The sequence below is a fragment of the Salmo trutta genome, chromosome 21 (genome assembly GCF_901001165.1).
Source record: "Salmo trutta chromosome 21, fSalTru1.1, whole genome shotgun sequence".
Classification (NCBI taxonomy): Eukaryota; Metazoa; Chordata; class Actinopteri; order Salmoniformes; family Salmonidae; genus Salmo; species Salmo trutta.
In genome coordinates, this window is record NC_042977.1 from 52,204,719 (window position 1) to 52,223,430 (window position 18,712).

General features: G+C 42.6%; 1 protein-coding gene across 4 annotated transcripts in view; it reads right to left on the reverse strand.

Annotated features, from left to right (window-relative positions):
- The window catches only part of LOC115157691 (V-type proton ATPase subunit H), a 114,996-nt gene extending 96,602 nt beyond the window's left edge, over positions 1 to 18,394 (reverse strand). For 2 of the 4 annotated variants that reach the window (XM_029706140.1, XM_029706141.1), the window contains exons 1-3: positions 18,297 to 18,394; positions 15,448 to 15,598; positions 6,166 to 6,265 (exon numbers count right to left, since the gene is read on the reverse strand). In XM_029706140.1, coding sequence (XP_029562000.1) covers positions 6,166 to 6,265; positions 15,448 to 15,551 — 204 coding nt within the window. In that variant the 5' untranslated portion in view covers positions 15,552 to 15,598; positions 18,297 to 18,394. Of the gene's footprint in view, positions 1 to 6,165; positions 6,266 to 15,447; positions 15,599 to 18,000; positions 18,242 to 18,296 lie in introns of those variants that run through there. The other 2 variants (XM_029706138.1, XM_029706139.1) reach the window with 2 other exon arrangements.
- Between the last annotated feature and the right edge of the window lie 318 nt (positions 18,395 to 18,712).

Below are 18,712 nucleotides of genomic sequence, written 5' to 3' on the forward strand. Positions count from 1 at the left end.
CTAAACTACTGAAAGAGCTGCATCCTGTGCTTGGCCCTCCTATGTTGAACATAATAAATGTCTCCCTATCCACCGGATGTGTACCAAACTCACTAAAAGTCGCAGTAATAAAGCATATATATATATTTTTTTTTAAATCTGCCTATATCAAATCTCCCATTCCTCTCAATTTTTGGGGGGAAAAGCAGCAACTCACTGCCTTCCTGAAGACAAACAATGTATACAAAACACTTCAGTCTAGTTTTAGACCCCATCATAGCACTGAGACTGCACTCGTGAAGGTGGTAAACTACCATTTAATGGCATCAGACCAAGGTTCTGCATCTGTCCTCGTGCTCCTAGACCTTAGTGCTGCTTTTGATACCATCAATCACCACATTTTTTTAAAGAGATTGGAAACCCAAATTGGTCTACACGGACAAGTTCTGGCCTGGTTTAGCTCTTACCTGTTGGAAAGATATCAGTTTGTCTCTGTGGATGGTTTGTCCTCTGACAAATCAAGTGTAAATGTTGGTGTTCCTCAAGGTTACGTTTTAGGACCACTATTGTTTTCACTATATATTTTACCTCTTGGTGATGACATTCGGGAGCATAATGTTAACTTTGACTGCTATGCGGACGATACACAGCTGTCCATTTCGATGAAACATGGTGAAGCCCTAAAATTTCCCTCCCTGGAAGCCTGTGTTTCAGACATAAGGAAGTGGATGGCGGCAAATGTTCTACTTTTAAACTCGGACAAAACAGAGGTGGTAGTTCTAGGTCCGAAGAAACAATGAGATCTTCTGTTGAATCTGACAATTATTCTGGATGGTTGTACAGTCGTCTCAAATAAAACTGAAGGAACTAGGCGTTACTCTGGACCCTGATCTCTTTTGACGAACATATCAAGACTGTTTCTAGGAAAGCTTTTTCCCATCTACATAACATTGCAAAAACCTGAAACTTTGTCCAAAAATAATGCATAAAAATTCATCCATGCTTTTAGGTTAGACGACTGCAATGCTCTACTTTCCGGCTACCCAGATAAAGCACTAAATAAACTTCAGTTAGTGCTAAACACGGCTGCTAGAATCTTGACTAGAACACCAAAATGTGATCATATTACTCCAGTGCTAGCCTCTCTACACTGGCTTCCTTTTAAGGCTAATTTCAAGGTTTTACTGCTAACCTACAAAGCATTACATGAACTTCCTCCTACCCATATGGTCTTGCCGTACCTACCTACACGTACGCAACGGTCACAAGACGCAGGCCTCCTAACTGTCCATAGAATTTCTAAGCAAACAGCTGGAGGCAGGACTTTCTCCTATAGAGCTCCATTTTTATAGAATGGTCTGGCTATCCATGTGAGAGACGCAGACTCGGTCTCAACCTTGAAGTCTTTATTGAAGACTCATCTCTTCAGCAGTGCCATGACTGAGTGTAGTCTGGCCCAGGGGTGCGAAGGTGAACGGCAAGGCACTGAAGCCGGTTCCCCTCTCTCCACTGGGATTCTCTGTCTCTGACCCTATTTCGGGGGCTGAGTCACTGGCTTACTGGTGCTCTTCCATGCTGTCCCTAGGAGGGCGCCCCCTCGGGTTCGTGCCATGAAGGACATCTTTGTGGGCTATACTCAGCCTTGTCTCAGGGTAGTAAATTGGTGGTTGAAGATATCCCTCTAGTGGTATGGGGGCTGTGCTTTGGCAAAGTGGGTGGGGTTTTATCCTGCCATGTTGGCCCTGTCCGGGTGTAAAGTCGGACGGGGCCACAGTGTCTCCCGACCCCTCCTGTCTCAGACTCCAGTATTTATGCTGCAGTAGTTTGTGTCGGGGGGCTAGGGTCAGTTTGAAATACTCCAGCTATAACACCGGTCTTATCCGGTGTCCTGTGTGAATTTAAGTATGCCCTTTCTATCGGAGGACCTGAGCCCTAGGACCATGCCTCAGGACTACCTGGCATGATGACTCCTTGCTGTCCCCTGTCCACCTGGCCGTGCTGCTGTTCCAGTTTCAACTGTTCTGCCTGTGGCTTTGGAACCCTGACCTGTTCACCGGACGTGCTACCTTGTACCGGACCTGCTGTTTTAGATTCTCTCTATCGCGCCTGCTGTCTAACTCTGAATGATCGGCTATGAAAAGCCAACTGACTTATACTGAGGTGCTGACCTGTTGCACCCTCTACAACCACTGCTATTATTATTATTATTATTATTATTATTATTAAAGACCCTGCTAGTCATCTATGAACGTTTGAACATCTTTGCTTTACTGTTGTAATCTCCACCCGGCACTGCCAGAAGAGGACTGGCCACCCCTCAGAGCCTGGTTCCTCTCTAGGTTTCTTCCTAGGTTCTGGCCTTTCTAGGGAGTTTTTCCTAGCCACCATGCTTCTACATCTGCATTGCTTGCTGTTTGGGGTTTTAGGCTGGGTTTCTGTATAGCACTTTGTGACATCGGCTGATGTAAAAAGGGCTTTATAAATACATTTGGTTGATTAATTGACAAGTTTCATTAGAAAGTCCTTTGTTTCTGGCCATTTTGAGCCTGTAATAGAACCCACAAATGCTGATGCTCCAGATACTCAACTAGTCCAAAGAAGGACAGTTTTATTGCTTCTTTAATCAGACAACAGTTTTCAGCTGTGCTAACAATTGCAAAAGGGTTTTCTAATGATCAATTAGACATTTTAAAATGATAAACTTGGATTAGCTAACACAATGTGCCATTGGAACACAGGAGTGATGGTTGCTGATAATGGGCCTCTGTACGCCTATGTACAGTTGAAGTTGTGAGTTTACATACACCTTAGCCAAATACATTTAAACTCAGTTTTTCACAATTACTGACATTTAATCATTTAAATTCCCTGTCTTTAGGTCAGTTAGGATCACCACCTTATTTTAATAATGTGAAATGTCAGAATAATAGTATAGAGAATGATTTATATCAGATTTTATTTCTTTCATCAAATTCCCAGTGGGTCAGAAGTTTACATACACTCAATTCGTATTTGGTAGCATTGCCTTTAAATTGTTTAACTTGGGTCAAATGTTTTGGGTAGCCTTCCACAAGCTTCCCAAAATAAGTTGGGTGAATTTTGGCCCATTCCTCCTGACAGAGCTGGTACACCTCTGAGTCAGGTTTGTAGGCCTCCTTGCTCACACGCGCTTTTTCAGTTCTGCCCACAAATTTTCTAAAGGATTGAGGTCAGGGTTTTGTGATGGCCACTCCAACACCTTGACTTTGTTGTCCTTAAGCCATTTTGCCACAACTTTGGAAGTATGCTTGGGGTCATTGTCCATTTGGAAGACCCATTTGCGACCAAGCTTTAACTTCCTGACTGATGTCTTGAGATGTTGCTTCAATATATCTACATACTTTTCTTCCTCATGAAGCCATCTATTTTGTGAAGTGCACCAGTCCCTCCTGCAGCAAAGCACCCCCACAACATGACGCTGCCACCCCCGTGCTTCACGGTTGGGATGATGTTCTTCGGCTTGCAAGCCTCCCACCTTTTTCCTCCAAACATAACGATCGTCATTATGGCCAAACAGTTCTATTTCTGTCTCATCAGACCAGAGGACATTTCTCCAAAAAGTACGAACTTTGTCCCCATGTGCAGTTGCAAACCGTAGTCTGGCTTTTTAAGGCGGTTTTGGAGCAGTGGTTTCTTCCTTATTGAGAGGCCTTTCAGGTTATGTTGATATAGGACTCGTTTTACTGTGGATGTAGATACTTTTGTACCCGTTTCCTCCAGCATCTTCACAAGGTCATTTAATGTTGTTCTGGGATTGACCAAAGTACTTTCATTTCAAGGAGACAGAATGCGTCTCCTTCCTGAGCGGTATGACGGCTGCGTAGTCCCTTGGTGTTTATACTTGCTTACTATTGTTTGTACAGATAAACGTGGTACCTTCAGCCATTTGGAAATTGCTCCCAAGAATGAACCAGACTTGTGGAGGTCTACAATTTCTTTTCCTGAGGTCTTGGCTGATTTTCCCATGATGTCAAGCAAAGAGGCACTGAGTTTGAAGGTAGGCCTTGAAATACATCCACAGGTACACCTCCAATTGACTCAAATGATGTCAATTAGCCTATGAGAATCTTCTAAAGCCATGACATCATTTTCTGGAATTATCCAAGCTGTTATAAAGGCTCAGTCAACTTCTGACCCACTAGAATTGTGACACAGTGAATTATAAGTGAAATAATCTGTCTGTAAACAATTGTTGGAAAAATTACTTGTGTCATGCACAAAGTCCTAACAGACTTGCCAAAACTATAGTTTGTTAACAAGAAATTTGTGGAGTGGTTGAAAAATAAGTTTTAATGACTCAAACCTAAGTGTATGTAAACATCCGACTTCAACTGTATAAAACATTTGTTTGGAACATAATGAATTCCTCCTGGACTTCATTAAATGATTAGAAAATTGAGCTTTTGAGTAGTTGAGAGACTCTACAAAGCCCTCTCTCTTCCCATTCCTAAAACCTTGGGACATAGTAGAAGGAAGAAAGTTTGGGTTGTGGAATATAGGCCAGCATCTAGAAATCTCATTACTCAGTTTATATTGGCGATGAACGTCCCTCCATGTCTACAATGTTAGAGTAATAATTGGGTTTTGTTTAATCCTGTCAATAGAAATATGTTCTGCTATAAAAAGAGAAGACAATGTAAAGACTAAATTTCGAGCCGTGACAAATCAAGCTGTGTGATTAAGTTGCGCTGCCCAGTAATATGATTTAAGGTTAGAGAGGCCAAGCCCACCCAATTCCTTGACCAGCTGTAGTTTTTATAACTAATACAAGCTTTCTTATTTTGCCATCAAAATGTGCCTATTGCTGCATTTAGGCCAGTAAAGGTTTTAGCAGGAATTTTAACAGGAAGCACTGAAAACCGATAAAGCAGTCTTGGTAAGACATTCATTTTTACTGAAGCAAACCGACCTGCTAGAGATATAGGGAAGGGCATCCAAGGGTATAGATTTTCAGTGAATTTACTAATCACAGGGAGGTAGTTCAAAGCATATAGTTACACCACAGTATGATGTAATATTAACACCCAAGTAGTGCATGCTTGTATCAGTCCATTTAAATGCAATTGTCATTGATACTTGAGGGTGCATCACCAAAAGGTGATGGTTGCTGATAATGGGCATCTGTACGCCTATGTAGATATTCCATAAATAAAAATGTATAAAAAGTCAGCCGTTTCCAGCTACAAAAGTCATTTACAACATCTAGTGTATTTCTGATCAATTTGATGTTATTTTAATGGCCTTTTTTTTTTTTTTTTGCTTTTCTTTCAAAAACAAGGACATTTTTAATTGACCGCAAACTTTTTAAACGGTAGTGTAAATAGCGTTAAATTGGCATGCTGACTGCAGGAATGTCTACCAGAGCTGTTGCCAGATAATTTAATAATTTCTCTATCATAATGGGAATGTAATTCTGCTTTGAAAGTTGATAAAGTAGGTAACCCCACTTGTGAGAAAATGGCCCTTGAATGTTTTTGTACACCTACTGGAGAGCTCTTCTTTGTCTACACCCATTCAGCATCATTCACACCCTCTTAAGCCTTATCCCCCATCTCTTTAAGGATTCACATGTGAGGCCACGTGCTATACAGAGTGAGTAGTGTTCAACCAAATATGTCAATACTTAAAGCGGTGAAAGTAGTAGCCTGCCTATATCCTAATCTGACTTTGGTGTAGGTCCTGCTGTTCACATTACTGTCTCTGGTAAACACATACTATATAAAATCAATGTTTATTTGTCACATGCACAAGATAGAGAAGTTGTAAATGGTACAGTGAAATGGTTACTTGCATATTTGCATAGTAGCAATATGAAAAATAGGAAGTGTCCAGATAAATATATTGTATAAATATTTTATTATGATTAGATGATGCTTACCCAGACACATTCTACCTTTCTGGGTCATGTGACAGAGGCTAGGCACTACTACTGGGCACTACTCATTTTACCTATATAGTGCACTAACAGCTAAGATGCATGCATACGGTTTTAGTCATTTAAGTTTACATTGAAAGCGCTTTTTCCATCACAAAAATGAATAAAACAAATTTAAATAATGTTTTACACTGTTTGGACCCACCCCCAAAAAAACTTAGGCGGCCCACCCAAGGATTAAAATTTCTGAAAAATCCCTGTGTGTGTTGTACCTGATGTCCTTCATTTGTGAGGATGGTCTGTTTCTCCTCAGAATGAGCCACTTCAAACTTCTTAATGAACTCACAGTCCTCAGCAGAGATCATCTGGCCCCTGAGACAAGACACAGCATGATAATTACAATACTACTACAATACTACTTCACATTAGTCCTCTCAAATATAACATGTGCATGCTTCTATCAAATCTGAACACACAAGGTAATAGAAATGATTACATTCATATTCCTCCCCTGAAATAATTTGACCCCAAGGAGACAAGGTACACAGTATGATTGATGACTATTAAAACACTTGTGTCTAATCTAATTAGCATAATAAACAAATTCCCATGAAAACCCAGCGGTGTTTTGTCAGACCATCAGTCATCCCAAAAATCAGTCTTCTAAGGAAAACATCTGTAGAGTCCGAACAGTTTGGCCTATAAACCACTATGGTAAGACAACTCATGAACGCGCACATGTCAGTGGTTTTGCTCTACGACCCCCGCAAGCATCACGGGACTTGTTTGAAGTCAGCCCGGGACCAGAAAAAAAAAATACAATTAATGGAAGTATATATGGATGTAGTTTAGTGCCAAAAAAAGGTTACATACAGTACCAGCCAAAAGTTGACACACCAACTCATTCAAGGGTTTTTAATTATTTTTACTATTTTCTACATTGTAGAATAATAATGAAGACATCAAAACTATAAAATAACACATATGGAATCATGTTGTAACCAAAAGTGTTAAACAAATCAAAATAGATTTGATTTCTTCAAAGTAGCCACGCTTTACCTTGACGACAGCTTTGCACACTCTTGGCATTCACTTAACCCGCTTCTTGAGGTAGTCACCTGGAATGCATTTCAATTAACAGGTGTGCCTTGCTAAAAGTTGATTTGTAGAATTTCTTTCCTTCTTAATGTCATTGAGCTAATCAGTTGTGTTGTGACAAGGTAAAGGTGGTATACATAAGATGGTATTTTACCAAATATGGACTTCGCCCTATTACGGAAAGAACAGCTGAAATAAGCAAAGCGAAACGACAGTCCATCATTACTTTAAGACATGAAGGTCAGTCAATCTGGAAAATGTCAAGAAATGTGAAAGTGAAACCGTCAAAAGCAATGAAACTGGATCTCATGAGGACCGCCACAGAAAAGGAAGACCCAGAGTTACCTCTACTGCAGAGGATAAGTTCATTGGAGTTAACTGCACCCTCCCCCCAATCCACATCGACGGGACAGTAGTGGAGAAGTGGAAAGTTAAGTTCCTCGGTGTACACATCACGGACAAACTGAAATGGTCCACCCACACAGACAGCGTGGTGAAGAAGGCGCAGCAGCGCCTCTTCAACCTCAGGAGGCTGAAGAAATTTGGCTTGTCACCAAAATCAGTCAAACATTTACCAATGCACAATCGAGAGCATCCTGTCGGGCTGTACCACCGCCTGGTACGGCAGCTGCTCTGCCCACAACCGCAAGGCTCTCCAGAGGGTAGTGAGGTCTGCACAACGCATCACCGGGGGCAAACTACTCACCCACTAGGACACCTACACCACCTGATGTCACAGGAAGGCCAAAAAGATCATCAAGGACAACAACCACCCGAGCCACTGCCTGTTGACCCCGCTACCATCCAGAAGGCGAGGTCAGTACAGGTGCACCAAAGCTGGGACCGAGAGACTGAAAAACAGCTTCTATCTTAAGGCCAGACTGTTAAACAGCCATCACTAACAGAGTGGCTGCTGCCAACATAGACTCAAATCTCTAGCCACTTTAATAATTAAAAACTGGATGTAATAAATGTATCACTAGTCACTTTAAAAACAATGCCACTTTATATAATGTTTACATATCTTACATTACTCATCCCATATGTATATACTGTACTCCATACCATCTACTGCATCTTCCCTATGCCACACGGCCATCGCTCATCCATATATTTCTATGTACATATTCTTATTCTTCCCTTTACATTTGTATGTATAAGGTAGTTGTTGTGAATTTATTACATATTAGATATTACTGCATTGTCTGAACTAGAAGCACAAGCATTTCGCTACACTCGCATCTGCTTACCATGTGTATGTGACCAATACAATTTTATTTTATTGCAGCCCAAATAAATGCTTCAGAGTTCAAGTAACAGATATCTCAACATCAATTGTTCAGAGGAGACTGTGTAAAATTAGGCCTTCATGGTCGAATTTCTGCAAAGAAACCACTAAAGGACACCAATAAGAAGAAGACTTGTTTGGGCCAAAAAAACACAAGCAATGGACATTAGACCAGTGAAAATCTGTCCTTTGGTCAATTTGGAGATTTTTGGTTCCAACCACCGTGTCTTTGTGAGAAGCAGAATAGGTGAACGGATGATCTCTGCATATATGGTTCCCACCGTGAAGCATGGAAGAGGTGTGATGGTGCTTTGCTGGTGACACTGTCAGTGATTTACATAGAAGTCAAGGCACGCTTAACCAGCATGGCTAACACAGCATTCTGCAGCAATACGCCATCCCATCTGGTTTGCGCTTAGTGGGACTATCATTTGTTTTTCAACAGGACAATGACCCAAAACACCTCCAGGCTGTGTAAGGGCTATTTGACCAATGAGAGTGATTGAGTGCTGCATCAGATGACCTGGCCTCCACAATCACCTGACCTCAACCCAATTGAGATGGTTTGGGATGAGTTGGACAGCAGAGTGAAGGAAAAGCAGCCAACAAGTGCTCAGCATACAGATGAAGTCGGAAATTTACATACACTTAGGTTGGAGTCATTAAAACTCGTTTTTCAACCACTCCACAAATTTCTTGTTAACAAACTATAGTTTTGGCAAGTCGGTTAGGACATCATCTTTGTGCATGACACAAGTAATTTTTCCAACAATTGTTTACAGACAGATTATTTCACTGTATCACAATTCCAGTGGGTCAGAAGTTTACATACACTAAGTTGACTGTGCCTTTAAACAGCTTGGAACATTCCAGAAAATGATCTCATGGCTTTAGAAGCTCCTGATTGAATCAAATTATGACAATTAGCCTATTGGAGGTGTACCTGTTGATGAATTTCAAGGCCTACCTTCAAACTCAGTGCCTCTTTGCTTGACATCATGGGAAAATCAAAAGAAATCAGCCAAGACTTCAGAAAAAAACATTTTTTAGACCTCCACAATTCTGGTTCACCCTTGGGAGAAATTTCCAAATGCCTGAAGGTACCACATTCATCTGTACAAACAATAGTACGCAAGTATAAACACCATGGGACCACGCAGCCGTCATACCGCTCAGGAAGGAGACGCGTTCTGTCTCCTAGAGATAAACGTACTTTGGTTCGAAAAGTGCAAATCAATTCCAGAACAACAGCAAAGGACCTTGTGAAGATGCTGGCTGAAACAGGCACAAAAGTATCTATATCCACAGTAAACCGAGTCATATCGACATAACCTGAAAGGCCGCTCAGCAAGGCAGAAGCCACTGCTCCAAAACCCCCCTAAAAAAGCCAGTCTACGGTTTGCAACTGCACATGGGGACAAAGATTGTACTTTTTGGAGAAATGTCCTCTGGTCTGATGAAACAAAAATAGAACTGTTTGGCCATAATGAAAAAGGGGGAGGCTTGAAACACCAACCCTGAAGCACGGGTGTGGAAGCATCATGTTGTGGGGTTGCTTTGCTGCAGGAGGGACTGGTGCACTTCACAAAATAGATGGCTTAATGAGGAAGGAAAATTACGTGGATATATTGAAGCAGCATCTCAAGACATCAGTCAGGAAGTTAAAGCTTGGTCGCAAATGGGTCTTCCAAATGGACAATGACCCCAAGCATACTTCCAAAGTTGTGGCAAAATGGCTTAAGGACAACAAAGTCAAGGTATTGGAGTGTCCATCACAAAGCCCTGACCTCAATCCTATAGAAAATTTGTGGGCAGAACTGAAAAAACGTGTGCGAGCAAGGAGGCCTACAAACCTGACTTCGTTACACCAGCTCTGTCAGGAGTAAATGGGCCAAAATTCACCCAACTTATTGTGGGAAGCTTGTGGAAGGCTATCCGAAACATTTGACCCAAGTTAACCTCTCTTGGGTAGGGGGCAGTATTTTCACGTCTGGATGAAAAGTGTGCCCAAAGTATACTGCCTGTTACTCAGGCCCAGAAGCTAGGATATGCATATAATTGGTAGATTATGATAGAAAGCACTCTAAAGTTTCTAAAACTGCTAAAATGATGTATGTGAGTATAACAGAACTGATATGGCAGGCAAAACCCCGAGGACAAACCATCCCAAAAAATATAAAAAAAATTCAGCCTTCCACTGTTTCCAATGACTTTCATGTTTATTATGAGCTGAAGTCCTCCCAGATTGCAGTTCCTAGGGCTTCCACTAGATTTCAAACGTCTTTAGAAAAGAGTTTCAGGCTGGTTTTTGTAAAAATGAGCTAGAAATTGTAGTTTTTCTAAGTGGCTCCCATTTTGGCTGTAGTGTTTCCATGCACGTGGGTGAAAGCGCGTTCTTTGTTATTTATCTCCGGTAATGAACATACTATTCTCCGTCTTAAATTGTATTGTTTATTTACGTATTAGGGTACCTGAGGTTTGATTATAAACATTGTTTGACTTGTTTAGATATGTTTATTGGTAACGTTTGGGATTCATTTTGTATGCATTTTGAAGGAGGGAAACCGGTGGATTATTGAATGAAGCACGCCAGCTAAACTGAGTTTTTATGCATATAAAGAAGGACTTTATCGAACAAATGGACCATTTGTGATGTAACTGGGACCTTTTGGAGTGCCAACAGAAGAAGATCTTCAAAGGTAAGGCATTTATTATATCGCTATTTCTGACTTTCGTGTCGCACCTGCCTGGTTGAAAAATGTTTTATGTTTTTGTATGCGGGGCGCTGTCCTCAGATAAATCGCATGGTTTGCTTTCACCGTAAAGCCTTTTTTTAAATCAAACAGCGGCTGGATTAACAAGAAGTTAAGCTTTATTTTGATGTATAATACTTGTATTTTCATGAATGTTAAATATTTAAATTTCAACTGTATGTACGTATGCACACACACACACACACGTGTGGTACCCCTTGAGGTATCCCACCCAAAAATATAAATAAAATATTGGATGAAACGTTGCCATTGGCCTATTAGCCCATAGAAATGCATCGCATAATGGATTCCTACATGGAAAAACAGTTTGTTTTGAAGTCTGTTCTATATACACTGTTTTTCCATGTAGGAATCTGTTATTCGATGCATTTCTATGGGCTAATAATAGTAAGGCGAAAAGCAACGTTTCATCAAATATTTTATTTATATTATTGAGTCGGATACCTAAAGGGGTCAACACTTCAAAATCAAATAGCTAAATGATCCTTGGTATGATCATCTTCAAACAATTCCATATAGCTTAGTAGAACCCCCACATCCACCAGTTTGGACTCTGGGGGGGGGGGGGGTTCTACTAAGCTGACATACACTGAGTGTACAACACATTACGAACACTCTCCATGACAGACTGACCAGGTGAAAGATAAGATCCATTATTGATGTCACTTGTTAAATCCACTTCAAAATCAGTGTAGACGAAAGGGAGGAGACGGGTTAAATAAGGATTTTTAAGCCTTGAGACAGTTGAGACATGGATTGTGTATGTGTGCCATTTAGATAATGAATGGACAAAACTAAATATTTTAGTGCCTTTGAACAGGCTATGGTAGTAGGTGTCAAGCACACCGGTGTGTGTCAAAAACTGCAACGTTGCTGTTTGTATCAAGAATGGTTCACCACCCAAAGGACATCCAGCCAACTTGACACGACTGTGGGAAGCATCAGAATCAACATAGGCCAGCATTCCTGTGGAATGCTTGCGACACTTTTTATAGTCCGAGCCACAACGAATTGAAGCTGTTCTGAGGGCAAAAGGGGGGCAGTAAGGAAAGTAATGGACGTCATTCACAAGGCAGAATGTGGCTGTGGAATCTGACTGTGGCAATGGAATGTAGCTGAAAAGAGACTAGACGAGGGATAAGAAGAAGTTCATACTATACGTTTTTGGTGGAGAAGTAGACAAAGTTATTAATGAACTGTTTTGGTGACAATCAGCTTTGAAATCAGCATATTTTTAAATCACAAAGTACGAGGGTAGTGAATTCAGCCATAAACTAGCAAGGAAAGTTAGCCTGCCAAGCTGTAAAGAGTCCTAGCCTGTACTGGACATTGTTTTGCCAACAGTAATGAACAATTTCTACATACCGTGCTGCATTATTCAAGTGTATTAACCTTTGTGCATCATGAGGAGGAGGCTAACAACGAAGCCAGACAGCTCTAGTAATGAATGACAAGGTGGAGCAGACTCTTTGCTCTATAAAGGGGCTGTGCTGATCCTCTCAATCACGTAAGACACATTTGACAGAAGTAGCAAATCTAACAAATTCTAGTACCGACCCGGATGCCATGTTTTCCTCACCGTTCTCCCAGTCTCTGCATCGGAGTATCAATATCATAGGCCTGCATTGACAGGCATAAGCGGTCTTTCAATCATGCAGTCGCAAAATGCGTTTAAGATCAAAGCGAGCCTAGTCGCACTAGCACATTTGTTGATAACCGCGAGTGAGTTATTTGCCCAGTTATTGCTAATTTCTAGTCAGCAATGAAAATCCTAGAAAAGTCAGTGTGTGCATCACCTGTGTATAATGCCAGTGGGCCGTTGCCAGAGGAGAAAGACATTTGACATTTGTATAATGATATACAGACTAACTAGATAGTAGCCAATTGAAACATAGTGTAGTTTGGCTGGTTAATTATTTAACCATTAGCATGTATTAATGTCATTGTCATGTCCGATGTCCTAACATAACTTTCCGCCGGAGCTCGTATAACTGGGGAGCAGTTGACGAAACCAATGCTGCATACTCCAGTTGTAAAACAGTCTCACAAGTGCCCCAACATTGGCCAGGAGTCTCTTTTCAATACTGGCCATGTAACTCTGACAAATATTCTTACAATAGCCTAAATGACAAGTAACTCCTATGCTGTCAAGATCTCCCCTGAACACTGAATATTTTAACCTTACAAAATAGATCAACATCTTAGTTACTGCTCCCACCTTAGCCATTTGGATCCCTGGTTCATTGAATGAGGGAATTATTCAACCATCCTCCAGCAGAGTTACTGGTGGTGCAAGGTGGCCAACCATCCTCCAGCAGAGTTACTGGTGGTGCAAGGTGGCCAACCATCCTCCAGGAGAGTTACTGGGGGAGCAAGGTGGCCAACCATCCTCCAGGAGAGTTACTGGTGGTGCAAGGTGGCCAACCATCCTCCAGGAGAGTTACTGGTGGTGCAAGGTGGCCAACCATCCTCCAGCAGAGTTACTGGTGGTGCAAGGTGGCCAACCATCCTCCAGGAGAGTTATTGGGGGTGCAAGGTGGCCAACCATCCTCCAGGAGAGTTACTGGTGGTGCAAGGTGGCCAACCATCCTCCAGGAGAGTTACTGGGGGTGCAAGGTGGCCAACCATCCTCCAGGAGAGTTACTGGGGGTGCAAGGTGGCCAACCATCCTCCAGGAGAGTTACTGGGGGAGCAAGGTGGCCAACCATCCTCCAGCAGAGTTACTGGGGGTGCTAGGTGGCCAACCATCCTCCAGCAGAGTTACTGGGGGTGCAAGGTGGCCAACCATCCTCCAGGAGAGTTACTGGGGGTGCAAGGTGGCCAACCATCCTCCAGCAGAGTTACTGGGGGAGCAAGGTGGCCAACCATCCTCCAGCAGAGTTACTGGGGGAGCAAGGTGGCCAACCATCCTCCAGGAGAGTTACTGGGGGTGCAAGGTGGCCAACCATCCTCCAGCAGAGTTACTGGGGGAGCAAGGTGGCCAACCATCCTCCAGGAGAGTTACTGGGGGTGCAAGGTGGCCAACCATCCTCCAGCAGAGTTACTGGGAGTACAAGGTGGCCAACCATCCTCCAGGAGAGTTACTGGGGGTGCAAGGTGGCCAACCATCCTCCAGCAGAGTTACTGGGGGTGCAAGGTGGCCAACCATCCTCCAGGAGAGTTACTGGGGGTGCAAGGTGGCCAACCATCCTCCAGGAGAGTTACTGGAGGTGCAAGGTGGCCAACCATCCTCCAGGAGAGTTACTGGAGGTGCAAGGTGGCCAACCATCCTCCAGGAGAGTTACTGGAGGTGCAAGGTGGCCAACCATCCTCCAGGAGAGTTACTGGGGGAGCAAGGTGGCCAACCATCCTCCAGGAGAGTTACTGGGGGTGCAAGGTGGCCAACCATCCTCCAGGAGAGTTACTGGGGGTGCAAGGTGGCCAACCATCCTCCAGCAGAGTTACTGGGGGTGCAAGGTGGCCAACCATCCTCCAGCAGAGTTACTGGGGGTGCAAGGTGGCCAACCATCCTCCAGCAGAGACACTGGGTGGGCAGGCTTTTACTCCAACCCTGCTCAAACACACCACATTGTAAAAAAAATAAAAAATCAGCTGCTCAACAGGACCATGATAAGATCACACTGGTGTGTTTGAGCAGGGTTGAATCAAAAGCCTGCACACCCAGTATCTCTCCAGATGGAAGGTTGACGGACCACATGTGTTTTATACAGTAGCCCATGAGCGCAGTATTTTACTTTGTGGGGGGTTAAGTGCCTTGCTCAAGGACACGACGGCAGGAAATATAATACATGGGATCAGAAATCAGCTGTCTTCCATTGTCAAGACCAGTGATAACAATGGTTACTTTGTGAAGTGGTTGCTTTTATCATACAACACAATTTTCAGTGAAAGTAAAACAAAAATCTGTCATACTTGTCCAAAGGACAAGTGGCTAAAAAGGTTAATATTAAGCTCTGGTCTGATCTATTATGGGATGCCAGGGTCTTTTGACTTCTCTATTTAAACAGTAAGTTCCTAATTACAGAGAGAGCTTCTTATCCAAAGCTGACATTCACACTGGAAATACCACATATACCAGTCCAGCACTATACAACCTGGTTCCATTTCTCAAGTCCATGATTATGTTAGTGAGGCCACTAAGGCCCTCGACAGCCTGAAGGAGAAGGTCTGAGTTAGAAATCTACAGACAAAGGAACTAACATTCACAAGGCATTGAGTCACAGAACAGAGAACCAAAGATAACCCATCAGCTACTTTTGTTCAGTATGTAGGGCCTAAAGACCAGAATTCAAATACATTCAAAGAAATCATAGGCCTAGAGTCGTACAGACAACTGATGAGGAAAATAAATGGTGGCAGGAGGACGAAGAGGATGATGACGAAGGTGTACTTACTGCAGGTATGACTGCCAGTTGACCTTGTTGGCTCTGACCTCCGCAGCCTTGGCAGCGATGATGTTAGTGGGCACTGCAGCATCCACCGCCCCGCGGATATCCATCCTGATACACCTGTTCGATACCACTCTGGACTACAATAAATAATTTCCTGGAGGGAGAGAGGGAGGGTTATCAATGAATAATAAACAATCACAAATCAACAAGTCCTTCTAAAACATTGATTTGGCAACATGCTACATTGCTCATAATAGCACAACTGTTGGTGAGAGTAGTTTGTTAAAGTGTAGGCTATTAATTATGGTGCCAGTCAGGAATTCATGACCAACTCTGCAGACAGATCCTCATTATTTCTATCAGCTACCTTGATGCTTTCAAGACAACTCGGGACTTCTGATTTAAAATGTACGTAGGTTTATGCGTAAAGCATCCCATTGGTCGAATCTGATATTTTTCAAGTTGGAAACTCGGGCCTCATCTTTCTACAACGAGTTTACAAGTCAGACATTTCCGGGGCCATACTACAAATTAACAGTTTACATTTAGTTTCCCCAATCTAAAAATGTGCCTCGCCATTGAAAATCGTCTATATAGTCGTGGCCAAAAGTTTTGAGAATGACACAAATATTAATTTTCACAGTCTGCTGCCTCAGTTTGTATGATGGCAATTTGCATATACTCTAGAATGTTATGAAGAGTGATTAGATGAATTGCAATTAATTGCAAAGTCCCTCTTTGCCATGCAAATGAACTGAATCCCCCCAGAAAACATTTCCACTGCATTTCAGCCCTGCCGCAAAAGGATCAGCTGACATCATGTCAGTAATTCTCTCATTAAAACAGGTGTGAGTGTTGACGAGGTCAAGGCCGGAGATCACGCTGTCATGCTGATTGAGTTCCATTAACAGACTGGAAGCTTCAAAAGGAGGGTGGTGCTTGGAATCATTGTTCTTTCTCTGTCAACCATGGTTACCTGCAAGAAAACACGTGCCGTCAAAATTGCTTTGCACAAAAAGGGCTTCACAGGCAAGGATATTGCTGCCAGTAAGATTGAGCCTAAATCAGCCATTTATCGGATCATCAAGAACTTCAAGGAGAGCGTTTCAATTGTTGTGAAGAAGGTTTCAGGGTGCCCAAGAAAGTCCAGCAAGCACCAGGACCGTCTCCTAAAGTTGATCCAGCTGCGGGATCGGGGCACCAACAGTACAGCGCTTGCTCAGGAATGGCAGCAGGCAGGTGTAAGTGCATCTGCACGCACAGTGAGACGAAGACTTTTGGAGGATGGCCTGGTGTCAAGAAGGGCAGCAAAGAAGCCACTTCTCTCCAGGAAAAACATCAGGGACAGACTGATATTCTGCAAAAGGTACAGGGATTGGACTGCTGAGGACTGGAGTAAAGTCATTTTCTCTGATGAATCCCCTTTCCGATTGTTTGGAGCATCCGGAAAAAAGGTTGTCCGGAGAAGACAAGGTGAGCGCTACCATCAGTCCTGTGTCATGCCAACAGTAAAGCATCCTGAGACCATTCATGTGTGGGGTTGCTTCTCAGCCAAGGGAGTGGGTTCACTCACAATTTTGCCTAAGAACACAGCCATGAATAAAGAATGGTACCAACACATCCTCCGAGAGCAACTTCTCCCAACCATCCAGGAACAGTTTGGTGATGAACAATGCCTTTTCCAGCATGATAGAGCACCTTGCCATAAGGCAAAAGTGATAGCTAAGTGGCTCTGGGAACAAAACATAGATATTTTGGGTCCATGGCCAGGAAACTCCCCAGACCTTAATCCCATTGAGAATTTGTGGTCAATCCTCAAGAGGCGGATGGACAAACAAAAACCCACAAATTCTGACAAACTCCAAGCATTGATTTTGCAAGAATGGGCTGCCATCAGTCAGGATGCGGCCCAGAAGTTAATTGACAGCATGCCAGGGTGGATTGCAGAGGTCTTGAAAAAGAAGGTCAACCCTGCAAATATTGACTCTTTGCATCAACTTCATGTAATTGTCAATAAAAGCCTGAGACTTATGAAATGCTTGGAATTATACAACATCTGACAAAAATATCTAAAGACACTGAAGCATCAAACTTTGTGGAAATTAATATTTGTGTCATTCTCAAAACTTTTGGCCACGACTGTACTTCCAGAAACAAATGAGAGAACAGTTATTCTGCGCCCTAGCACACTCAGACAAGAGTGCTCTTAAATTGACCGCACACCAAGTAAATCTACGATTTTGATTGGTTGATGCGTATTTTGCGACTGAGAAACTGTTCACATTTCAACTGATTAAAATGAGTATAGCACTGCCAAGTCTCCAAGTTCCGAGTTTTCTTGAACGCGGCATCAGCTAACGTTTGCCAGTAGCTTGCTAGACAACTCAGGGCATAAGTAACGTTAACTAGCTAACTTAGCCAATGCAATATGATTCATGTTGCTGGTGCAGTCACGTCGACTAGCCGACTAAACACAATCGTGGAGTTTAGTTGGCTAGTCATTGACAAAACATAAGCTGTATAATTTGGCTAAATCGACAGCAATTGTCAACAAACCTCGAAATAAATACAGTAAGCGTTGTTACTGAATTGGTTTGAGTCGTTTCTCTCGACAGCTACGCTAACTGGCTAATGTCAATATTATGGTCGAAGCCAGAGCCGTATACAGTTAACGTTAGCTTTATGATTCTGGAGCAGGCTTAGTTAAGTCGTCAACGTAAAGATAATGTAACGACAATACAGAACCTAGAATCTCAAAGAAACATTACAATACTGTCTTCCCACCACTGACACAACCAAAATAAAGCATTAACTGTCTTTTAAAAGCAAAATACCATTAAAACATCACCTACCTGTCAGCTGACAAACTATAAGGCGACGTCACGAGACACCTATCACGTGATGGTGGCATTCATGTCACGCGCCAGTAGGAAGCGGCTTCTTCTTCTGTGGTTTTTATGGCGGACTACAACTCAAAAACTGGATAGGTTGAAACCCCTCCCAAAAAATACAAAAAAAGAATCCATACGTAATAGTGAAACTAACTAATAGGGAAACTAACACCCCCAAAATAATACTTTTCCAATACAAACAAAACTCCAACTTCTTCCTTCTTTTAATTATCCAAATCTCCCTTCTCAGGCTGTAGGACCTGAGAGGGTGGTACGGCTTGTGCCACTATTCCGTTTCACTCCTTCACTGAGAAATCTTTCAGCACCAGGAACCGCCCCGCCACATCCACTATTTTTTCTATCTTCCTGGACCTTCT